Here is a 20,201-nt window from a genome sequence, read left to right as displayed (position 1 = left end):
CTGTGTGATTATGTAGGTAAGTGCTCTAATCTTAGGAGCAAGATAATTGTTAGCACATCCAACAGGCTGATCTGATGAAAGTAGTCAAGGAAACAAAGAGGAAATGAGTCTTATGGGTTAGATAGGGAAAACCCTACCAGACAAGGATTTGAAAAACACCAAGAACCTGATGCGGATGGGGACCGTAAGCTGAGGAAGAACAAGTATGTCATAAGATAAGGACAAGGCTTGTGGATTTGAGCCATTTTTATGCTCACATTAGTTTTATATTATTTTTTAAAAATGCCTTAAAGAATTTAATTTGTTTAAATCACACAACCTGAACACTGAAGTCCTTGTGTTCACAAGATCCTCTGTCTTAGCCAACACTGCTTGCTAACACTTGATGCACAGTTTTAGCTTAAAAGTCTACTACTAGACATATCAAAATCATCTGCCATTGGGAGTTAAAGAATGTTCTCAATTATTTTAATATGCTTGAGAAAAATCTTCATTCAAAAAACATGTGCAATGGAGGCCAGAGAAATGGCGCAATAAAGAGCACTAGCTGCTCTTCTACCTAACGCATCCAGGCTTGATTCCCAGCAGCCCACGTGATTATTCCCAAATTCCTGTTCCCTGGGACCTGATATCCTCTTCTGACCTCCGCAGACTCTACATGCATGTGGTACAGACATACATGCAGGTAAAATGCCCACACACATTGAAAGAAAAAGTATATAGCTGACTTACAGCCGATTCTTCAGCTGACTCCAGTTCTTATGCCCACACCCTGAGAACTCCTTCTTCCTCCTCTCAGATCTGCAGATTTTCCTTGGTCCATTGCACATATTCTGTCACTGTCTTGGAATTTTGTTTGGTCATTAAAAAGTTTCCTACAATGGACTCTGTTTTCTTAGTCCCTTTTGGTTTTTTTTTGTTTTTTTCACTTATTGTGGTAGCACACATGCTTTAGGAGTAGCCTTCCTGTGAGGGAATACTTAGATAAAAATGTTTATTTTGTTTTTTCTGATTTGTAATGTTGTTTCTCTAAAGCTGGGCTGCATGGCAAAATGGAGAAGCTGAGTTCTGGCTTAGAAAATACTACCTCTCTTTTGATGGTTATCATATTCATTGATGCTATTTAGAGAGCCTGGCAAATTGTAATAAGTGAGACATATTTTGGGATATAAACTACAGGTCTACATATCTTAAGAATTTCTATTTTACAATTCTGAGAAAACTTCCATGTATAGTTTTGAATGTTTTTTTCCCAATCTTCTTCTGCAGTAGCTTTCCTTATTTTTATGTTATAGCTTAAATCACACATTTCTATACAATCATCCTCACTTTTAGATTTTGATTTCTACATACAGCTTTGCTGCAGTTTCTGTACTTTCATATTTTCAGTTTTGAAAGGCAAATTATCTGGGGTTGGGGATTTAGCTCAGTGGTAGAGCGCTTGCCTAGGAAGCGCAAGGCCCTGGGTTCAGTCCCCAGCTTCAAAAAAAAAAAAAGAAAGGCAAATTATCTATCTGTCTTTAACATTACTATACTATATAGCTCTTGCCATCATGAATACTCCATAGGTTTATATTCTGATATGGTATCCACGGTTCTGTCTTTCCAAAGTTATTCTCTATGCAATCAGTTTTTCTTGTTTTTATTAATTTCTGCTGATTTACTAAAAATTTCAAATTTTTATTAAAAAAAATTTAAAAGACTACATTTCAAAAAATATTATTACTGTGCTGGCTAATTTATGTCAACTTGACACAAGCTAGAGGCATCTGAAAGGAAGGAACCCCTGTTGAGAATATTCTTAGTTAATCATTCATGGGGAGGGGCCCAATCCTGTTTGAGTGCTGCTATACCTGGGCACTGCTATACCAGGTTGAGCCAGCTATAAGGAGCAAGGCAGTAAGCAGCACCCACCATCAACTCCTTCCTCCAGGTTTCTGTCTAGCTTGAGTTCCTATGCTGATTCCCCATTGTGATAAACTGTTAACCTGAAAGTGGAAGCCAAATAAATGCTTTCAACCCAAAAAAGTAAATCTAAGTTAAAAAAAAAAAAAAAAAAAAAAACTTGTTCAAGAGCCAGGAGTAGTCGTGTAGTAATGCTTTATACTATAATTTTAGCACTTGAGAGACTGAAGCAGGAGGATTACAAATTGTAGATAAGCCTAGGCTACTAAAAAGACCCTGTCTCAAAATAAACAAAAATCAAAAGTAGCAATCTGCATAACTTCAGTGTTTAAAGACAGCACTCACTAATATGTGTGATGATAGCTTTATCACACGAGCAGTCTTTTCTTGACATTCTGCCCTTGTAGATACTTGAAAAGATGTAGCCAAGAATGTGGTGTGTTGTAGAAAATATTTAATCTCAATCAGGGGCTTCTGCCATGCCTTTGACTATTCAGTTCCTAAATGAAAGACACACAGGACCTTTAAATTTATAGTAAGTATTCACTAGCACTAATGCTGGGCAGATATCTATCCTCTATGCTATTAAAATCTATTTCCTATCAGTAACCTAACCCTAGCCCTAACCCTAACCCTAAACCTAGCCCTAGCCCTAACCCTAACCCAATGCACGGATGAGTGTGGATTTTAAATATACATGTACATATACATCATATACATATGTGCAATCAGAAACACACACAGTTAAAGAGGCAGGTATCTTTACTTTCATTGGGAATTTTCATAAACCATCACACCTCATAAGGATCACTCATTTTCATCATTTCAAACGACAACACCCACTATGAATTCCCATGTTTTGTGAGTACCTGCAAAGCTTGCTTTTGATCCATTCTTGCTCGCCATTGGTTTTCATCTTCCTCTTCTGAACTGCAAGTCAAGAACATAATTTTAACATCTATGATTTTTAACAAATACTTAAAAACCTATTTCTTTAGCTCAAGGTCTGCAACAGTGAGCAGAATGAGAAGACTGTGACTCCAGGGTCTCACTGTCTGGTGAGGGGCACATGCAAGTAACTGCAATGTGAGCTCCGAACTCCTTCACAAGGAAGACAGGATGCTGAAGGGAAGTTTAAGAGGAAATCATCTAAAACACTTTCGACGGCATGGTAGCTTAAGTGGGATTAAACCCCAAAGGCTCATACATTTGAACATGTGATACCTAACTGGTGAACTATTTATAAAGGATTAGGAGGTGTGGCCATGGTCAAAGATCCATTTTACAGGGGTCAGGGTTTGAGACCATCCCCAGTGTACTCTACGCCTTCCACTAAGCTTCTGAGCATAAGTTCTCAGCTGTTTCTGCTGCTATGCCTGCATTCTGCCATAACAGAATGCCCTTTGGTCATGGTGCTTTACCATAGAAAAGTGATCAACACAGTCATGGGAGATTTCCAAAATCTCTTATTACCTTGGTGGATTTGCACTGAAAAAAGAAAGGGCCCAAATGTAGGATATAAGGAAGGTGCATGCTAGGAAGTGCTCTAAGTACACAAACTGAGTTCTACAGTATCTGGAAACAAGGAGAGGAAAAGTTGCCCATGACAGTGAGTAGACCAGGGGATGAGGTTAAAGAAGAGTGATTAAAAGTCTGAAAGTCTATCCTGAAGAAATGACAAACTAGGCCAGGCATGGTAATACAGATTTGTAACCCCAGCATTGGCAAGGCTACAGCAGAAGGACTGGACCTTCACACAGCAAATTTCAGGCCACACTAGGATATAAATTGAGAATTTGTCATTTTAAAAAATGCAGGGGGAAAAAAAAGCCAGGCGTTATAGCACATGATTGTAATCCCAGCCCCTGGGAGGCAAAGGCAGATGGATCTCTGTGCACTGGAAGCCAGCCTTGTCTACAAGGGAGTCCAGGATAGCCAAAGCTGGTTATACTGAGAAATCCTGCTCAAAAAAACAAAAACAAACAAAAAAAAAATCCAGAAAAAAATATTATTAAGTTTTGTAAGAAGAAATCACAATTCAGAATGGAAGAGGACAAAGCTCACTGCACTGGGAGGTGGGGAGTGGAAGCAAAGATGGGAAACAGATTCTTCAAGGATGGAACAGAAATAAATGTTAGCACTGCTGAGATGGCTGAGAGGAGAGAGTGAGGACAACAATGGAGAGAAAGAAGACGGCCAGTACAAAAGCTACCTTGTTGCCAAGGAGCCCCTGGGAAGAGAGTGAGAGGCTAAGGTCAAAGAAAAACTGTCCAGACTTCTGGTCTACCAACACTTCACACAGACACCTTGAGGACTAACAGCCAGCAAAGACTCATGGAAAGACAGGAAAGGAACATCTAAGAAGGTGACAGGAATGCAGGTCAGCATGACATGGTAGCCACATGGATGCAGAAGCCATGTACACTGAGAAGTGCTAAGCGTCTGCTTGTCTAAGAACACGGTAACTCTAAGTGGTAATTCAGCTAGGTGGTGAGAGAGATGAAAGGAAGCTAAGAAACAGGCAGAACCAGCCTGAGAACAGAAACATGTAAGTACAATATGAAGGGTGAGAGATACTGAGAGGTAATGGTTTGAGCAAGGGTAGGGGCAGAGCAAGGGTAAAGTATAGGTACTTTAACCAAAAGTATCTGAGAAATGTTCTTATAGAAACCCAGTACTTTATTAGTTTAAATATATAATTTTAAAACATAGGAGCTTAAACACAGATATTCTCCATGACTGGACAGCGGTCCTAGAAGTTAGAGATACTAAATGATAATCTCAGTGCAGGTAAGGATGCCCATTATAAATCAAGGAAGCCCTAGAGATCTCCCAATCTGAGATTATAGACATTTGATGCCCAGCTTTTTATGTGGGTGCAAGGCACAGATTTGGGGTCCTCATACTTGAGCCATTTCCCCAGCTCCAAAGTAATATTCCTTAGTAGTTAAGTATTACCTATGTTTTTCTTCCTCTTGTAAAGGTGGCAAAACATAGATGTCATCCTCTCTTTGAACTTGAGTAAGACTGGGTAGCACTTCATTTCTGGAAATCACACATAATGGTCAACAAAATCATATGACATGCATCTTGAGTCAATCCTCCTCTCCCACTGGTTATTCAAACCATGCTCAAGGACAGTAGCTGACAGTTCCTTGTCTGGATCTCCCCTCCCAGCCTGGGTTTCCCTAAGCTATTGTCACAACTAACAACCAAGTGGAGGGAAAGGGAGGCTCACTAGAGCTGCTCACGGCCTTTGCCACACCCCCAGCTACAGTCAGGAAGGGCTCTATTGAAGTCAAGTAGGGTTGCAGTGAACCCCACAGGAGAGCACCTACCCAGCACATGTGAAGTCCAATCCCCAAAAATCTTAAAAACATACATCAGTAAACTAGCTAATTAAAAGAGGAAGCAATAGACAGTGTTTCTATCTCATTAGCCGCATTCCGCATCCCCAAGTCTAATGTTCTCTATCTGCTCGCTCCTCTCCTGACTCCCCCTATTGTTAACTGAGACAGAGAGAACAGCAGAGTCCAGCGAGTGTCTGCAGCCACTGTGGCCTTCTTCTTGCCTTTTGCTTCTGAAGGCAGTTTTCAGAGCCTGTCTCTTCAGAAAGGTTTTCAGAAGCTTTTCTGTGGTTTTTCTCGAGTCAATGGATGCAGAATCCTTCTTCTGCCTTCTCTTTGCCTGTGAAAATGAAGCACATGGGGTCTCAAGTCTAATGATGGTTTACTACAATTTATCATCTGAAATTAGGGATAACAGTTGCTCTAGTGATTCCTTCTCACTTCTGTCGATAACCATAATCAGATTCTGTGCTGCACAGGGCACACAGAGCACTTTGCCTAAATATTACCTATAAACAACAATATCTGGGAAGTTATTACCTATTGTCGGTTTCTTGTAAATATACTTTTATGCCACCAAGAATCTAGACACCATACAAATTATTCCAAAATTCGTTTGATACTATTTTTAAAATGTATTATTTGTACATACAATAATGTTTTAATACAGTTATTTGGCTATCTGGAGTCTAACTTCTTGAGTTCTTTGTATATTTTGGATATTAGCCTTCTGTCAGATGTAGGATTGGTAAAGATTTTTTCCTAATCTGTTGGTTTCCATTTTGTCCTAATGACAGTATCCTTTGCCTTACAGAAGCTTTGCAGTTTTATGAGGTCCCATTTGTCGATTCTTGATCTTAGAACATAAGCCTTTGGTGTTTTGTTTAGGAAATTTTCCCCAGTGCCCATGTAATCGAGATGCTTCCCCACTTTTTCTTCTATTAGTTTGAGTGTATCTGGTTTGATGTGGAGGTCCTTGATCCACTTGGACTCACCTTTGATCCCCAGCATTCAGGAGGCAAAGGTAGGTGGATCTCTGAGCAGCTCTATACAATGAGTTCTGACAGCCAGGACTAGACAGAAACCCTTTCCTGAACTCCCCATCCCCCACAAAAGAAATAGAAATTCCATGCAGGCAGACTTACACAAATAGTAATAGATGCATATACATTTATGTATACAATAAAAATCAGATTGAAAGACGGCATGATTTGGAAGGAGATTGGGGAGGGATATATGAAAAAGTTTGGAGGAAGGAAAGGGAAGGGAGAAATGCTGTAACTGAATTTAATATTTTAAAAATTGCTACTGGTGTCTAAAGAGAAAATCAAATCACATGATATTTACCAAGGTCTGTTTCTTTAGCAGTGGAGCATCACCATCAAATACAAAAATAGGACGGATGCGGAAAAACAAGAGTTTGCAGAGCCGGTGGAATAATGTGAGAAGATGAGCATTTTCTATTGCATTCCCATGGCGATCTCGGACTCCTTTAAGTGCTTGGTTTAGCCAAATGCTAATATCTGGGAGAACCGGTAAAGGAAAACAGTTTGCAATTTTCAACTTCATCCTCAAAACTTCAACATCCAAGATATGATACGGCCAAACAGAAAACATTAAACGCATCATTATTTCTGTGAAGTTGAAAGACACCTGACCATGATAAAATCTACCCAAAGTCAGCGAACTTCTCTGGCTCCCTACTACTTTCCACATACTGAAATTTAAACTCATAGCCAGAGGCACCCCTTGAAAAGTCAAATGGCTCCTTCTGGTTTGCACCATAAGCCTCTGCTCTGGATCCCGAACCACTCAGAACTCACCCCAGTTGTAGATCAACTCCCCAGATACTCTGGCACATCTATTCTGACACATCCAGACTCACAGGTGAGACTCCAAACCCCACCCCAATACCTGGTGTAACCAGGACACCCTGGACCCCCGGGGAAGCAGAGACTCGCCCTCCTTCTGGTGTGCACCTGTGCCAGGAGCAGAGCCTCTGCTCTGGAACCCAAAGCATTCAGCCAACACCCAAGTTGCAGCTCCCCTCAAGAGTTGTGACACATCCAGGATCACAGGAGGGACAGGCTCCATTTACAGATAGCCAGGCCAGTTAATACCAGAGATAACCAGATGCCCATAGTAGAGTACAAGAACATAAGCAACAGAAGCCAATACTACTTAGCAACATCACAAACCAGTTCTGTCTCCACAGAAAGCCCTGGATATGCCAATACACTTATAAAGCATGATTCAGATCTAAATTTTCATCTCATGAAGATGATAGAAAACTTTAAGAATGACATAACTCCCTTAAAGAAATACAAGAGAACACAGGTAAACAATTAGAAGCCCTAAAAGAGGAAACACATTAAATCCCTTAAAGAAATACAAGAGCTCTGTACCCAAATCCCGTGTGGGAGAGAGCTGGACTCCCAGAAGTGCGGACAATCCTGAAAGCTCTGGGGAGACCAACACTCTGCTCACATTCCTGGCACAAGAGGAACCTGCCTAGAGCCCTCTGGACACAGAAACCTAGGAGCGGTCAGGGACAGGATCCTTCCAGTCTCTGCCTGCGCCCAGAGCTGAAAGACAGTCACCAGGAGCGCTGACACAGCTGAGAGCAGAGGTGAGACCACCACTTCTGCTCCCAGGGACCCTCCTGGAGCCCTTAGAACACACAAACCCAGGATCAGTCTGGAACAGGACCCTTCCAGTTTCTGCCTGCACTGGGAGCTGACCCAGTCCCACAGCTCTCTGTACCTGGATCCCACTGGGAAAAAGCCAGTCTCCATGAGAGCTGACACATAGATAGGCTTACAGGAGGGTCAAGCACTGTCAGAGACAGCGAGACCAGCTAAAACTAGAGACAACTAAATGGCGAGAGGTAAGCCAGAAACCTAAGCAACACAAACCAAGACTACTTGGAATCATCAGAACCCAATTCTCCTACCAAAGCAAATACTGGATATGCCAACACACTGGAAAATCAAGATTTGGATTTAAAAATCACATCTCATGATGATGATGGAGGACTTTAAATAACTCTCTTAGGACATAAATAACTTCCTTAAAGAAATACAAGCCCTCAAAGAGGAAACCTAAAAGTCCCTTAAAGAATTACGGAAAACACAACCAAACAGGAAAAGGAATTGAACGAAACGATCCAGGATCTAAAAATGGAAATAGAAACAATAAAAAAAATCACAAAGGGAGACAACCCTGGAGATAAAAAACCTAACAAAGACATCAAGAGTCATAGATGCAAGCATCACCAACAGAATACAAGAGATGGAAGAGAGAATCTCAGGGCAGAAGATACCATAGAAAACATTGACACAACAGTCAAAGAAAGTGTAAAACGCAAAACCCTCCTAACCCAAAACATCCAGGAAATCCAGGACAAAATGAGAAAATCAAACCTAAGGATAATAGGTATAGAAGAGAGCGAAGATTCCTAACTTAAAGGAGTCAGTAAATTATCTTCAACAAAATTATAGAAGAAAACTTCCCTAACTTAAAGAAAGAGATGTCCATAAAAATACAAGAAGCCTACAGAACTCCAAATAGATTGGACCAGAAAAGAAACTCCTTCTGTCACATAATACACAAAACACCAAATGCACAAAACAAAGAATATTAAAAAACAGTAAGGGAATATAGTCAAGTAACATATAAAGGCAGACCTATCAGAATTACACCAGACTTCTCACCAGAGACTATGAAAGCCAGAAGATCCTGGGCAGATGTCATACAGACCCTAAGAGAACACAAATGCCAGCCCAGGCTACTATATCCAGTAAAACTCTCAATTACCATAGATGGAGAAACCAAGATATTCCATGACAAAACCAAATTTACACAATATCTTTCCACAAATCGAGCCCTACGAGGGATAATAGATGGAAAACTCCAACACAAGGAGGGAAACTACACCCTAGGAAAAGTAAGAAAGTATTCTTCATGCAACAAACCCAAAAGAAGAGAGACACACAAACATAATTCCACCCCAACAACAAAAATAACAGGAAACCACAACCACTATTGGATAATATCTCTTAACATCAGTGAACTCAATTTAATATCAAGCTTCAACACAAATGGGATAAAAATAAATTCCCTAAGGACTAGAAAAATTAAAGTATGAAGCAAAGTCAAAACTCACTTTAGAGTTTAAACTCAAAGAACCAATAACATCTGAGAATAAAAGGGAATTTTCCTTAGTCCTGAAATTAGGTGACTGAAGACTATGTTAATCCAGATTGTTCCTGTGTTCAGTGAGGGTATTGTCTCCTTAATGCTGGTAATGCACTAACAGATGTTAAGGTCTATAATGAGAAGAAGCTAATCTGTTATTTCTTAATTTTTTTGAGACAAACATAAACTGTTTAAATAAGACACTCAGCTATCCACATGGTCTAAAACCCAAACAGTTTCTCCAGAAAAGCATGTAAATTACAAACCTGAGAAAATTGTGACAACAAATTTCTAACACCTATTTTCAGATATCAGAATTCTCACGATGAAATATAGAAAATTAAATTACAGAAGTAGTCAGATTATTATGTGATATATATGTGACTGGATGCAGACTCCTTTACAATTTTCTTTAAACGACCCATTATTTCAGAAAAGCTTAATAACCTCATAAACATAACTTCACACCCCAAATGGAACTCGGCCATTTACAGATCATCTACACAGCTTACTTTTCCTCTGACTTAACTTCCTAATTCTTTATAAGGGTTGGAAGAGAAAATTATATAAATCCTTGATAGTGTTATCAGTAATACTTTTTCTCAAAGATGAGTATGGAACTCTGGTGTGTCATACATACTAAGAAAGTGCTCTACCAGTACTAAACTGAAACCCTTTGATGAGAATTTAAGAGCTCCTCACTAAAAATTCTTTCATCCACTTATAATTAAGAAATCCTTAAACTGCAGTAACACCGAAAAACCACTGGGGTGCGTTTACAAAGCTCTTAGAATTACCCAACTTACTCTGTAAAGACTTATAAGAGGAATTAATTTGTCATTGGTGTATTTGGCATAAAAAGTGACTTTTTCCAATAGTGCAAGTTCTCCATTAATTATAAGTTGGGCATATAGTGAAGAACTGACTCATTAGTGGCCTCATTGCTGTACTTTACAGAATGACGCGCCATGCCACCCCCTACAGACACACAAACAAGCATGCATGCACGCTCATCAACTATTTACAGGAACTCCTAGTTTTTATTAAGAAAACGGTGTAAAAGTACCTTCTAAGATAAAACGGATCGTGGAACAGACGAATGAAAACAAAATTTCAAAAATGGTGCCACATTTTCAAAATGGGAGAAAAACAAAACTCCAGTGACACAAAACTAAGAGTTCACACACCCATCACAGAAGCTGGAAGAAGCTAGTTCACTATACACCGTATTAATTTTTTTATTCCAACAAACAAGAGATAACTATTCAAGGGGTTGAGGGACGGTGGTCAGGAGCTCTTCCTTTTTTTCTCCACGCTGACCTCTCACACAGAATAACTTCTCAGGTTTACAGTACCAGAGCCTGACGCTATACCAGATTTCATCATTTAAATCTCCTTATTCTCCACAACTCTGTAGCCACTCTGCTGTGAGAACTAAAACACGGGGGACACAAAATGGGCCCGAATGAGGGCAAGCCTGCAAGCTGGATCGGAAGACAACCAAACAAAGCCTAGTCACTGCGCAGGCGCCCGTCCCGCGCTCCTCCAGCGCTCGGCAGCCGCCTTTAAGGATACCCACGGCCAGCACCTTGCCCTCTAGCGCCTCCGGGCTGACCGGGCGGCCAGAGCACTCCAGCAACTTCCACAGCCCCTGCACTCCCATGGCGCAGGCGCCCTTAGCCGGATTCGCAGGGCCTTTGTTTCACTTTAGGATAAAGGATGCTCCGGGATCAAGCACACAGGGCCCCTCTACTCGTAGAGGGAACAGCTCTCCAGCTAGAATCCCGGGTCTCAGAGGCTTGAAAGAGAAACACCGCGCCGATTCACTTCCGGAGCGGACCTGGTCTCCCGGAAGAACGGCGGAATTTAAATATGGCGGCGGTGGGAGGAGCTGAGACGCTTCAGCCCAAAAGTTGGCACGCCTCAAAGTACTGAGAAGCAACACGGGAAACCGTAAAGCCAAGTCTGCCTCCTGTAGCGATTCATTTCTCCTGCTGACCACAGGAACTGAAACCTCTTGGCTTCCAAGTGAATGCGAGGGATGGGAGTCCCGCATTGACATTTGACTTATAAATCCCACGCCAGAGCAGCGTAGTGTGGCGATTCAATTTTGAATCAGTGCCTCTGTTCCACTGGCGTAAAAGGTATTTGCACATTGACTTTCTTAGTGGAGTGAAGTCTACTTTGTGCATTTTCGTTATCAGTCTCCCCATTGCCTCCCCAGCTTTGACGATTTGGTGCCAAGTATTGTGTTAAACGAACAAAGAACAGAAAGATGAATCTTGACTTTTGTTTTTTTAAGGCGAATATTTGCACAACAGGCCTTAACTAGGTGGCAGTACAACGCAGTCCTTAACTTTGAATTTCCTCCAGCATCTGAAACTTTTGAGTTCCACAGTTGTGAGAAGTGACTTTGGGTACAGCCAGGAAAAGGCACCGTACACGCATACTAAATCAAATGAAGCCCTTTGCCTTATTATAGAGTTGGTTCTGTGGAGATAACGTGTTTTCAGAATTTTTGCTCCATCATCTATAAGCAGTACAAACAAATAATCCTTTACCGAGTAGAGTTAATGTGTGCAAAGCATTTGGCATACAATTGTTCAATTTTGATGTACAGTATTGTAATTACATTCAAACCCAGTAAAAAGATTGATAGGAAATGGTAGCCAGACGTGGTATCATAAATATCTGGGAGATAGGCAGGGATACCACAAGTTCAAGACTCACATGGTCTTGTCTAAGAAAAAAAGAGAGGAATAGAGGTAGATGATTTCTGAAAAGAATCACTTACAGCCGAAGTCTATCAGATTAAGTTTTAGTAAAAATATATCTATGTCAAAACAATGGTTTACAGTAGCCATGTTTACTTGTCTTAATGCCAACTTATTTTCCACTGGGTATAAGTGTCACAAGTGCTTTTAGCATTTCCTCAATGTGTAAAATTATGGACTTTTGCATTTTAGTACAGCTGTATTTTACTGAAGGCAGTTTAATTGCCTGTTTAGTTTTTATCACTTCTAGCAATATAAACTCGTTGAAATTGGTATCAATTGATGACGGTTACACCCTTACTTTGTAGTACATAGTGGAAGTTCATAAATGTTGTTTAAATGACCTCTCAAGCCTCCCCGGGACATTTTACATCCTGTGGAAAAATATTTGGATTAGAGGTCATACAAATCATAGTTCAGATCTTATCTGGACTACAGGATTACTATGTATTCAGGTCAGTATTCATTTTGAATTCAAAATTCACATGTTAAATGTAAGTACTTCAGAATGTGCCTGAATCCAAAGTGACTCTTAGAAAGTGATCATCATAACAATAAAAGCCATTAGGGGCCTAAGGGCACATGAACCAGAACTTAACAAAACCATTTCTGTGTCTAACAAAGTCATGATCAGTGATAGATCACAAACATGTATGTCTAAGTCCACAGATGTGATTCCCCCATAGATATTCAGAGAGACTATCAGAGTAGCTTCTAATCCAGGATAACTGCTATCCTAATAAGAAGAGGCAGTTGGAACATAAAGGGTGCCCACAAATGAAAGGTCATGTACAGAAAGAGTGACCATCTGCAAGTCCAAAATATAAGAAACCAAATGTGCCAAGACCTTCTCTTGGTCTACATAACTGTGAGGGGGAAAAAATACTTGGTTTTAAACAATGCAAATACTTTTATGAAATTATGAAAGTTCTAGCAAATGAAGAATCTCTACCCTCCTAGGCAAGATGCTTCACTCATGAAAGCCTTGGTTTTAGATGGCACGTGTCACAACTACCAACTGCTAGGGCTGTTCTGATTTTCATATGAAAGTGTACGTTGATTTTGTTATGCAGGTGAAGGCAGACACAAGATAGAACACAGCCTGTCAATGGATGAGAAGGAAGAAAGGCGGGGGACAGATGTTTTAGAAGGAAAAGATAAGGCAGAAAGAAGCCACGTGGAGGCAGACATAAACGACCCTTGCCATGCATCCCTGCATAGATGCAGGTTGTTATGAATATTTCTTAAGGGATGGATTTCTATAGGTTAATTTATCTTATCTAGGTAGGCGGTTTATATCCTTATATAAATTGTTGTGAGTTTATTGTGTGGATGCATTGTGGACTGAAAAATTAACATATAAATCTGATTGATAAAAATATTGAGTTCTAATTTCACCTGATTTTGGAGTTTATACCTCAACAACCAAGGGGCAGTTGTTGGAAGTATGAGCAGAGTTGGTGGCAGGGAGCCTCGATAGGCCGACCCATGCTGGACTTCTACAACCCTGATTTTACCAGGTAGGTAGAACCAGAGAGTCCGTGGCTAGCGGAGGCCTCCGGGAGAGATACTAACCAAAGATAAATTATATAGTTCCACATGGCCCCATGGGTACCAGAACTAACTGCAGGGACCAAAGTGGCAAGGTGCCATGCTGGAACGGCCCCACAGACTGCCTGGGTCAGTATTTGGGTGCAGCATGGAGCCAATGAGATAAAAGTACCCCACAATGTCATGTGGCCCTACAGGCACCGATGCCAGTGCCAGGATAAAAGGTTCAGGCATTTTTTTAATATTTACTGGGACATGAAACCACCTAGAAAGTGATGGCATTAGAGCATGGCTTTCGTTTTGTTTTTATTTTTAACTGAAAGATTGGCAGGGTAGAAATGCTGAGTGAAATTGATTTAAAGACTATCATAGATCAGGGAGTGGTTGCCTATGCTCATTCTATGTCTGAAACAAAGCAACTTGAGAGGCATTTCAGTTGCTATACCTGCTTGATATGATGGGATATACCCCTGTAACTGTAATAGTGGATAAAGAAATTCAAGATTTTTTTAATTTCTGAGAGCTGGATATAAACAGCCACTGTACCCATTTGAATATTAGGAATGTTTTTAAAGCCAGAGTGGTATGTTTTGAATATGAAATGCTTTTGAAAGGATAACAGCTAAGGAGTGTTTACATAAATTTACTCTTTGTAAGGATTAACAGGCTCTATAAATGTGGTGGTTTCAACATACTTGGCCCATGGGAAGCTGTATTAGGATGGTGGCCTTGTTAGAGGGTGGGCTTTGTGGTCCTTTTCTCAAGCTCTTCCTGGTGTGGAAGACTCCCTTCTTCCTGGATGCCTGTGGAAGACTGTCCCCTCCTGGCTGCCGTCTGATCAGGATGTAGAATTCTCAGCTACTTCTCCAGTATGATGTCAGCCTGCAGGTTGCCATGCTGATAACAGACTAATCAATTAAAAACACATTTTCAAAATAACAATTATAGCAAGCACTTACATAGCTTTCCTGACCTTCAACTACTATTATAAATACCATACTCATTAGCATATCCGCTCTTGCAAACCACTATCAAAGAGGACATAATCTCACAGGTGAGACCGTATTCTTCATTAGAAGATCTATGAAGATTCCTAAGACGGGTTGATTAACAAGTCAAATAGGACAGGAATATTAGTAGTTTTCAAAAAGAACTATGTGGGAACTCTTACCCTGAAAAAAACTCCAACTGAATTCAAACATTCTGTGCTCTAAGTAACTTTTAAATTTGTAAGCTTAAGTTTTAAGTGGTCATATGTCTGTCAGTGTTTTTAATAAAGCATATGATTAATATACAGGAAATAAACTCATCTTATTTTCCCAGCTGTTACTTTGTTCTTAAGGTTTATATTTTATTTTGCATTTGTATTCTTTCTTCCTAGCTCTCCAAACCTATTTCTTTGAAATATCCAATTGAACTATTAAAAACCAGTTTATATTGAAAATACACTTGAATCACAAAAATTCAAACCTCATTTTTTTCAAACTAATATAATAAAATGTCCAAATCATGTTGTGAAGTATTAGAGTCAGTGCTCAAGTACTTGAAAAGTAGCAAGCATGGATTGGAAGTCATTGTTTCAGTGATTATAAAAACTGTAAGATGTTTCTTATAACACTAATTACATGAAATTAACAAATTATCATGTGCTTCACAGTTACAAGGATACATCCTAACTTAAACACAGACATTAAAATTCATAGGATTAAAAGTAGAAAACAAATCTTTATTTGATGAAAACATTTTCAAATTTCCAGTGTGAAGTAACAAAAATCAACAACCTACAAATCTTTCAGTCCTTTACATTTCAAGCCAAATAATCTCTTCAGAAACAGGACCATTTTGTAATTCTGTAGGCTAAACATATATGCGTGGATAAATGGATATAAAATTCAAGAGAAAAAATGAATTTTGTTTAAAAAGTCAAAACCTTCCTTTTTATTGCAATATGGTTCCAACATACTCAGCACCTTGTAATCACCAAGTTACTGATTTGAACCCTGGAGTGAACCTATGACAGGAAAGAACAGTATCACAGACGTCTATGAGTCACACCTTGGCAGCAAAAGGAAAACAGCAGCTAAAGAGGAGCTCAAGTATTGAAATCACACTTCCAAAATATTTAACACACACTTCAAACACCTAATTGCTTGGATGTTTCACAAAAGGAAACGGCTCAGAGTTTAGAATACAAAGTTGTCCTCAGAGTGAACTGGACACTGCCAACACGTCTTCAGTGCTGTTGCTAACAGATGACTCCATTAAGAGACAAGTCAAAGGTGACATCTCACTGCACATAATACCATGGATACAGAAACTTTGGATTCCAAGTGCTCTGTAACTATATCCCTAAAACAAGGTTTGTTCTAGAACATCACTCAAGACCTATTCTTGTAACTATTTCACAGCCACGTGCCAAGTCAAGAGTATCAGGACCAATGACCTATGTCACCTATCTGCACCTATAGAAAAAGTCAGTTTCTTGAATATTTTCTGCTTCTTTTTGGAGAATCCTGAGGCAGTTATTCAGAAAAGCAAAGATGTGGGGTGGATACTGTTAGCACTGAAAGAACAAATAGACTAGAAAGATAATTTTAAATTAGTTTTAACTATAAGCAAAAACCAGACCTTGACTGCCCCCATTTTTTAAGGACAGATGGTGCCATAGGAATCAAAGTATCCGAAATAAATGACTAGGGATCAAGTTTCAATAAATCACTTCATGCTTAAGTAGTTTGAGTTTTGATGCTGTTAAATGTATTTGTGGTTTTGCTTTGAAGCAGTTTTGATTGTGTTGGATTTTGTGAAACCCTCTGTCTACATTGCTTATCTACTTTTAATGTTAGAAGGGCAGAAATCTGTTCTTACCTGTTTGTATAATTTGAAGCCACCCATAGTAATCCTATGTAGGCTTTATTTTAACTAGAGAACTACAGGGTATGCTTTGTAGCACAAAATCTGTTCCTATTGATAGACTTAATAAAACCATCTGATGGCTTAATGCAGTCCTGTACATAACAGCTATGTGGGTGACATCAGCGATTAAGTTTTGGCATGGTCAGTCATTGCCATTGTAATCTCTATAGCTGTGGTAGCCACTGTTCCTTCTCTCGTGGATGCCAGACACCTTCTTCCATGCTGAGTCCTGGTGGAAACTAGCACTGAAGGACCTGCCCAGACGCCCATACTGCTTCTTAGAAATATTGTCCTCACTCTCAGATTTGGCAATTCCCAGGACATGTGTGGGAGGTTGTGATTCTTGTGTAATGGTTCCAAATGGAAAGTTCCAAAAGCCAAATCTTTGCCAACTGAGTCTCTGGAATGCTATGATGCAATGCAAATTTCCTCCAACCTGAGAAGGAAAAAAAAGATGAGGATAATAAAGAGAAAATAAGTTTGTAAGTTTGTGGGGTCCTTATTGACTCCCTTGGGATGATAGTGTTTTTCTTTCACATGTCTGAAAACACTACTTTTCTATTCTGCTTTTTGCAGAGCTCACTAAATACTCACCATTCCTGACAGCTGCCTTTATATAACAGACCCCTAGGGACCAGAGCACTCGTATCCCAGATGCCTCTCCACAGCCTGGAGCACAGTCACATCTTCATAACTCCTGACCCACAAATTAAGATCATGCTTTTCCTTTTCTGTGTGTAGTCTCCTCTCCTCCATTCTACTAAAATCTTATCCTATCCCCTCCCGTGTGTGTGTGCGTACACAAGACTTTTGAGACATTATCTCAATAGTTTAAGATAGCATGAAAATCCTCTCAACTAAGAGATGAGACTACAAGCATGTGATACCACTCCCAGCTTCATTTATAGCTAAATGTTGCCTACTCAATCTATATTATATCTGTTTTTGAAAGCTTCTTTCTGTAGTCACGCTTAAACACCTGGCTCTGCCTCATGACCACAATTTACCGAACTTGGGCCAAGACCATGGAACTAAACCAAGACATCTCATTCTACACCTGGAAATAAATTATCCATTGAAAGTTATTGTGCAAGAAATTTAAATTCAGATAAAGTACCGAGTACCACAGAGCCTACATAAGAGTGATTAGCATTCTAAGCCACTTGGTTTCTACCATTACTGCAGTACTAGTTATCATTTCATTATGACTATCCTTAGCTGGGAGTTTAAAGTTAGCCTGAATCCTTAAAATAATGTTACTTTTCTGACTATGGTAGTTTGAACTTGACTTCTGTTATTTACCAAAACAATATTAGTAATAAAACACTGCATTCTGGTCATTCAACTTCCAATGTAGTAATATTCTTACCTTCTTTGTTTTCCGGAATTGCAGTCCCCTCTCTAGATGTCGGATATCTAAGAATTCTGGATTTTGAGTGTTTAGATCAGTGACAATATCTGCCCATCTATAGTAAGAAAGAGGACAGTTTTCTTTAAGTCCAAAGTACCACTGTAATAAAGCTTTTTCCATGAGCAAGCTCCCACAATGATTGTGATTGTTCTCTTAGGTCAGCCTTGTTCCATCAACTGGCTTTTAAAAGCTTCATTTTTGTGAGTGACAGTTGTGGTTATCAAATTACTGTCAATGTTCTCAGCTTATAATTGGTTCCAATTTTTATATGTCAACATACCAGATAATAATAATACCTGGCAGGCTAAAGCAGTGCATGCTACCCTTTCTATTATACTCAAGTCACTTTATTTTCTTAGGCGGGGTAGATTTTATATATTGAATAAGCTGGCCTTGAACCCCTTGGCTTACAGGATACTTTTGCCTCATTTTGCAATGTGCCATTATGTGCCACATTCTGATAGGATTACTAATAAACAATATACTAATAAACAAAATGTTTGTGGAGAACAATCAAAGCACGTTTTATACAAATAATAAGTAAATTTGGCAAAGATGTGAAAGTCAAGTTCTATACAGTAAAATCAGGGAGTTCTTTTTCTTTATATTGCCAGCAATAACATAAAATGAAATTTTAAAATCAATTTGCAATAGGAAGAATCATTTAAAGGACATGTGTGAGTTTATATGAAAAATCAAAATCACTGCTAAAGGAAATTAAAGTTCTGATTATGGGGTCCTTGATATTACATGGATGCTACTCTTTGTAAGAGCCACGTCATTATGATGACAATTCTCCCTAAACAACAACATGAATGCCCAGATTGTGTCAGTCTGTGTGTATGCACAGGAAATAGTGAGAAAGAGCAAAGGTGTGTATCAGGAGCCATCATAGGACAAGGTAATAACTAGTAGATGATCTTCCTGAGATGGTCTGCCCTGGATTATAATCTACGGCAGATTTGCTCTCATAGGCAAGGCCCAGGAAAAAATCATTTTAGGGAAGGTTCCTGATATTAATATGTTTCTCCTGTCATTAAACATATATAACAATCACTACATACTAGCCCACTCTTTTGAGCAGATCTCTGAAGATCTACAAAGATATACTGTCTTATAGTAAAACTACATAAACAAATGAATGGCTTCATTTATTCTTTTTTTTATTGTATATTTCATTATTTTCATTTCAAATGTTATTCCCTTTCCCAGTTTCCTGGACATAAACCCCCTATCCCATCCTGCTCCCCTTCTTCTATAAGGGTGCTCCCCTCCCTATCCACTCCTTCTTGTCCCTACCCCTGAGATTCCCTTACACTGGGAGTCCAACCTTGGCAGGACCAAGGACTTCTCCTTCCTTTGGTGCCCAATAAGGCCATTCTCTGCTACATATGCAGCTGGAGCCATGTATGATCTGTGGATAGTGGTTTAGTTCCTGGGAGCTCTGGTTGGTTGGCATTATTGTTCTTATGGGGTTGCAAGCCCCTTCAGCTCTTTCAATACTTTCTCTAATTCCTCCAATGGGGGTCCTGGTCCCAGTTCAGCAGTTTGCTTCTAGCATTTACCAATGTATTTCACATGCTCTGGCTGTGCCTCTCAGGAGACAGGTATATCCAGTTCCTGTCAGCATACACTTCTTAGCTTCATCAATCTTATTTAGTTTTCGTGGCCACATGTGGGACAGGCTCTGAATGGCCATTCCTTCAGTCTCTGCTCCAAACATTGCCTCCATATCCCCTCCTATGAATATTGTTGTTCCCCCTTTTAAGAAGGAATGAAGCATCTGCACTTTGGTCATCTTTCTTCTTGAGCTACATGTGGTCTGTGAATTGAATCTTGGGTAATTTGAGCTTTGGGGTTAATATTCATTTATCACAGAGTGCATACCATGTGTGTTTTTCTGTAATTGGGTTACCTCACTCAGGATAAAATTTTCGAGTTCAATCCATTTGCCTATGAATTTCATGAAGTCATTGTTTTTCATAGCTGAGTAGTACACTATTGTATAGATGTACCACATTTTCTGTATCCATTATTCTGTTGAAAGGTATCCAGGTGCTTTCCAACTTCCGGCTATTATAAATAAAGCTGCTATGAACA

The 20,201-nt window shown here is 39.6% G+C and overlaps 2 protein-coding genes across 9 annotated transcripts in view; both read right to left on the bottom strand.

Annotated features, from left to right (window-relative positions):
- Ercc5 (ERCC excision repair 5, endonuclease) overlaps positions 1–11,268 on the bottom strand; it is a 53,226-nt gene extending 41,958 nt beyond the window's left edge. Inside the window, exons 1-5 of the mRNA XM_032901044.1 lie at positions 11,025–11,268; positions 6,600–6,775; positions 5,477–5,592; positions 4,864–4,950; positions 2,775–2,835 (exon numbers count right to left, since the gene is read on the bottom strand). Coding sequence (XP_032756935.1) covers positions 2,775–2,835; positions 4,864–4,950; positions 5,477–5,592; positions 6,600–6,775; positions 11,025–11,112 — 528 coding nt within the window. The 5' untranslated portion in view covers positions 11,113–11,268. The remainder of the gene's footprint in view (positions 1–2,774; positions 2,836–4,863; positions 4,951–5,476; positions 5,593–6,599; positions 6,776–11,024) is intronic.
- A 4,211-nt stretch (positions 11,269–15,479) lies between these two features.
- Bivm (basic, immunoglobulin-like variable motif containing) overlaps positions 15,480–20,201 on the bottom strand; it is a 35,593-nt gene continuing 30,871 nt past the window's right edge. For all 8 annotated transcript variants that reach the window (XM_032901048.1, XM_032901052.1, XM_032901046.1 and 5 more), the window contains 2 exons: positions 18,060–18,156; positions 15,480–17,126 (listed from right to left, as the gene is read on the bottom strand). In XM_032901048.1, coding sequence (XP_032756939.1) covers positions 16,833–17,126; positions 18,060–18,156 — 391 coding nt within the window. In that variant the 3' untranslated portion in view covers positions 15,480–16,832. The remainder of the gene's footprint in view (positions 17,127–18,059; positions 18,157–20,201) is intronic.

Source organism: Rattus rattus, chromosome 4 (assembly GCF_011064425.1).
Source record: "Rattus rattus isolate New Zealand chromosome 4, Rrattus_CSIRO_v1, whole genome shotgun sequence".
Classification (NCBI taxonomy): Eukaryota; Metazoa; Chordata; class Mammalia; order Rodentia; family Muridae; genus Rattus; species Rattus rattus.
This window is presented reverse-complemented; position numbering and strand designations above follow the sequence as displayed.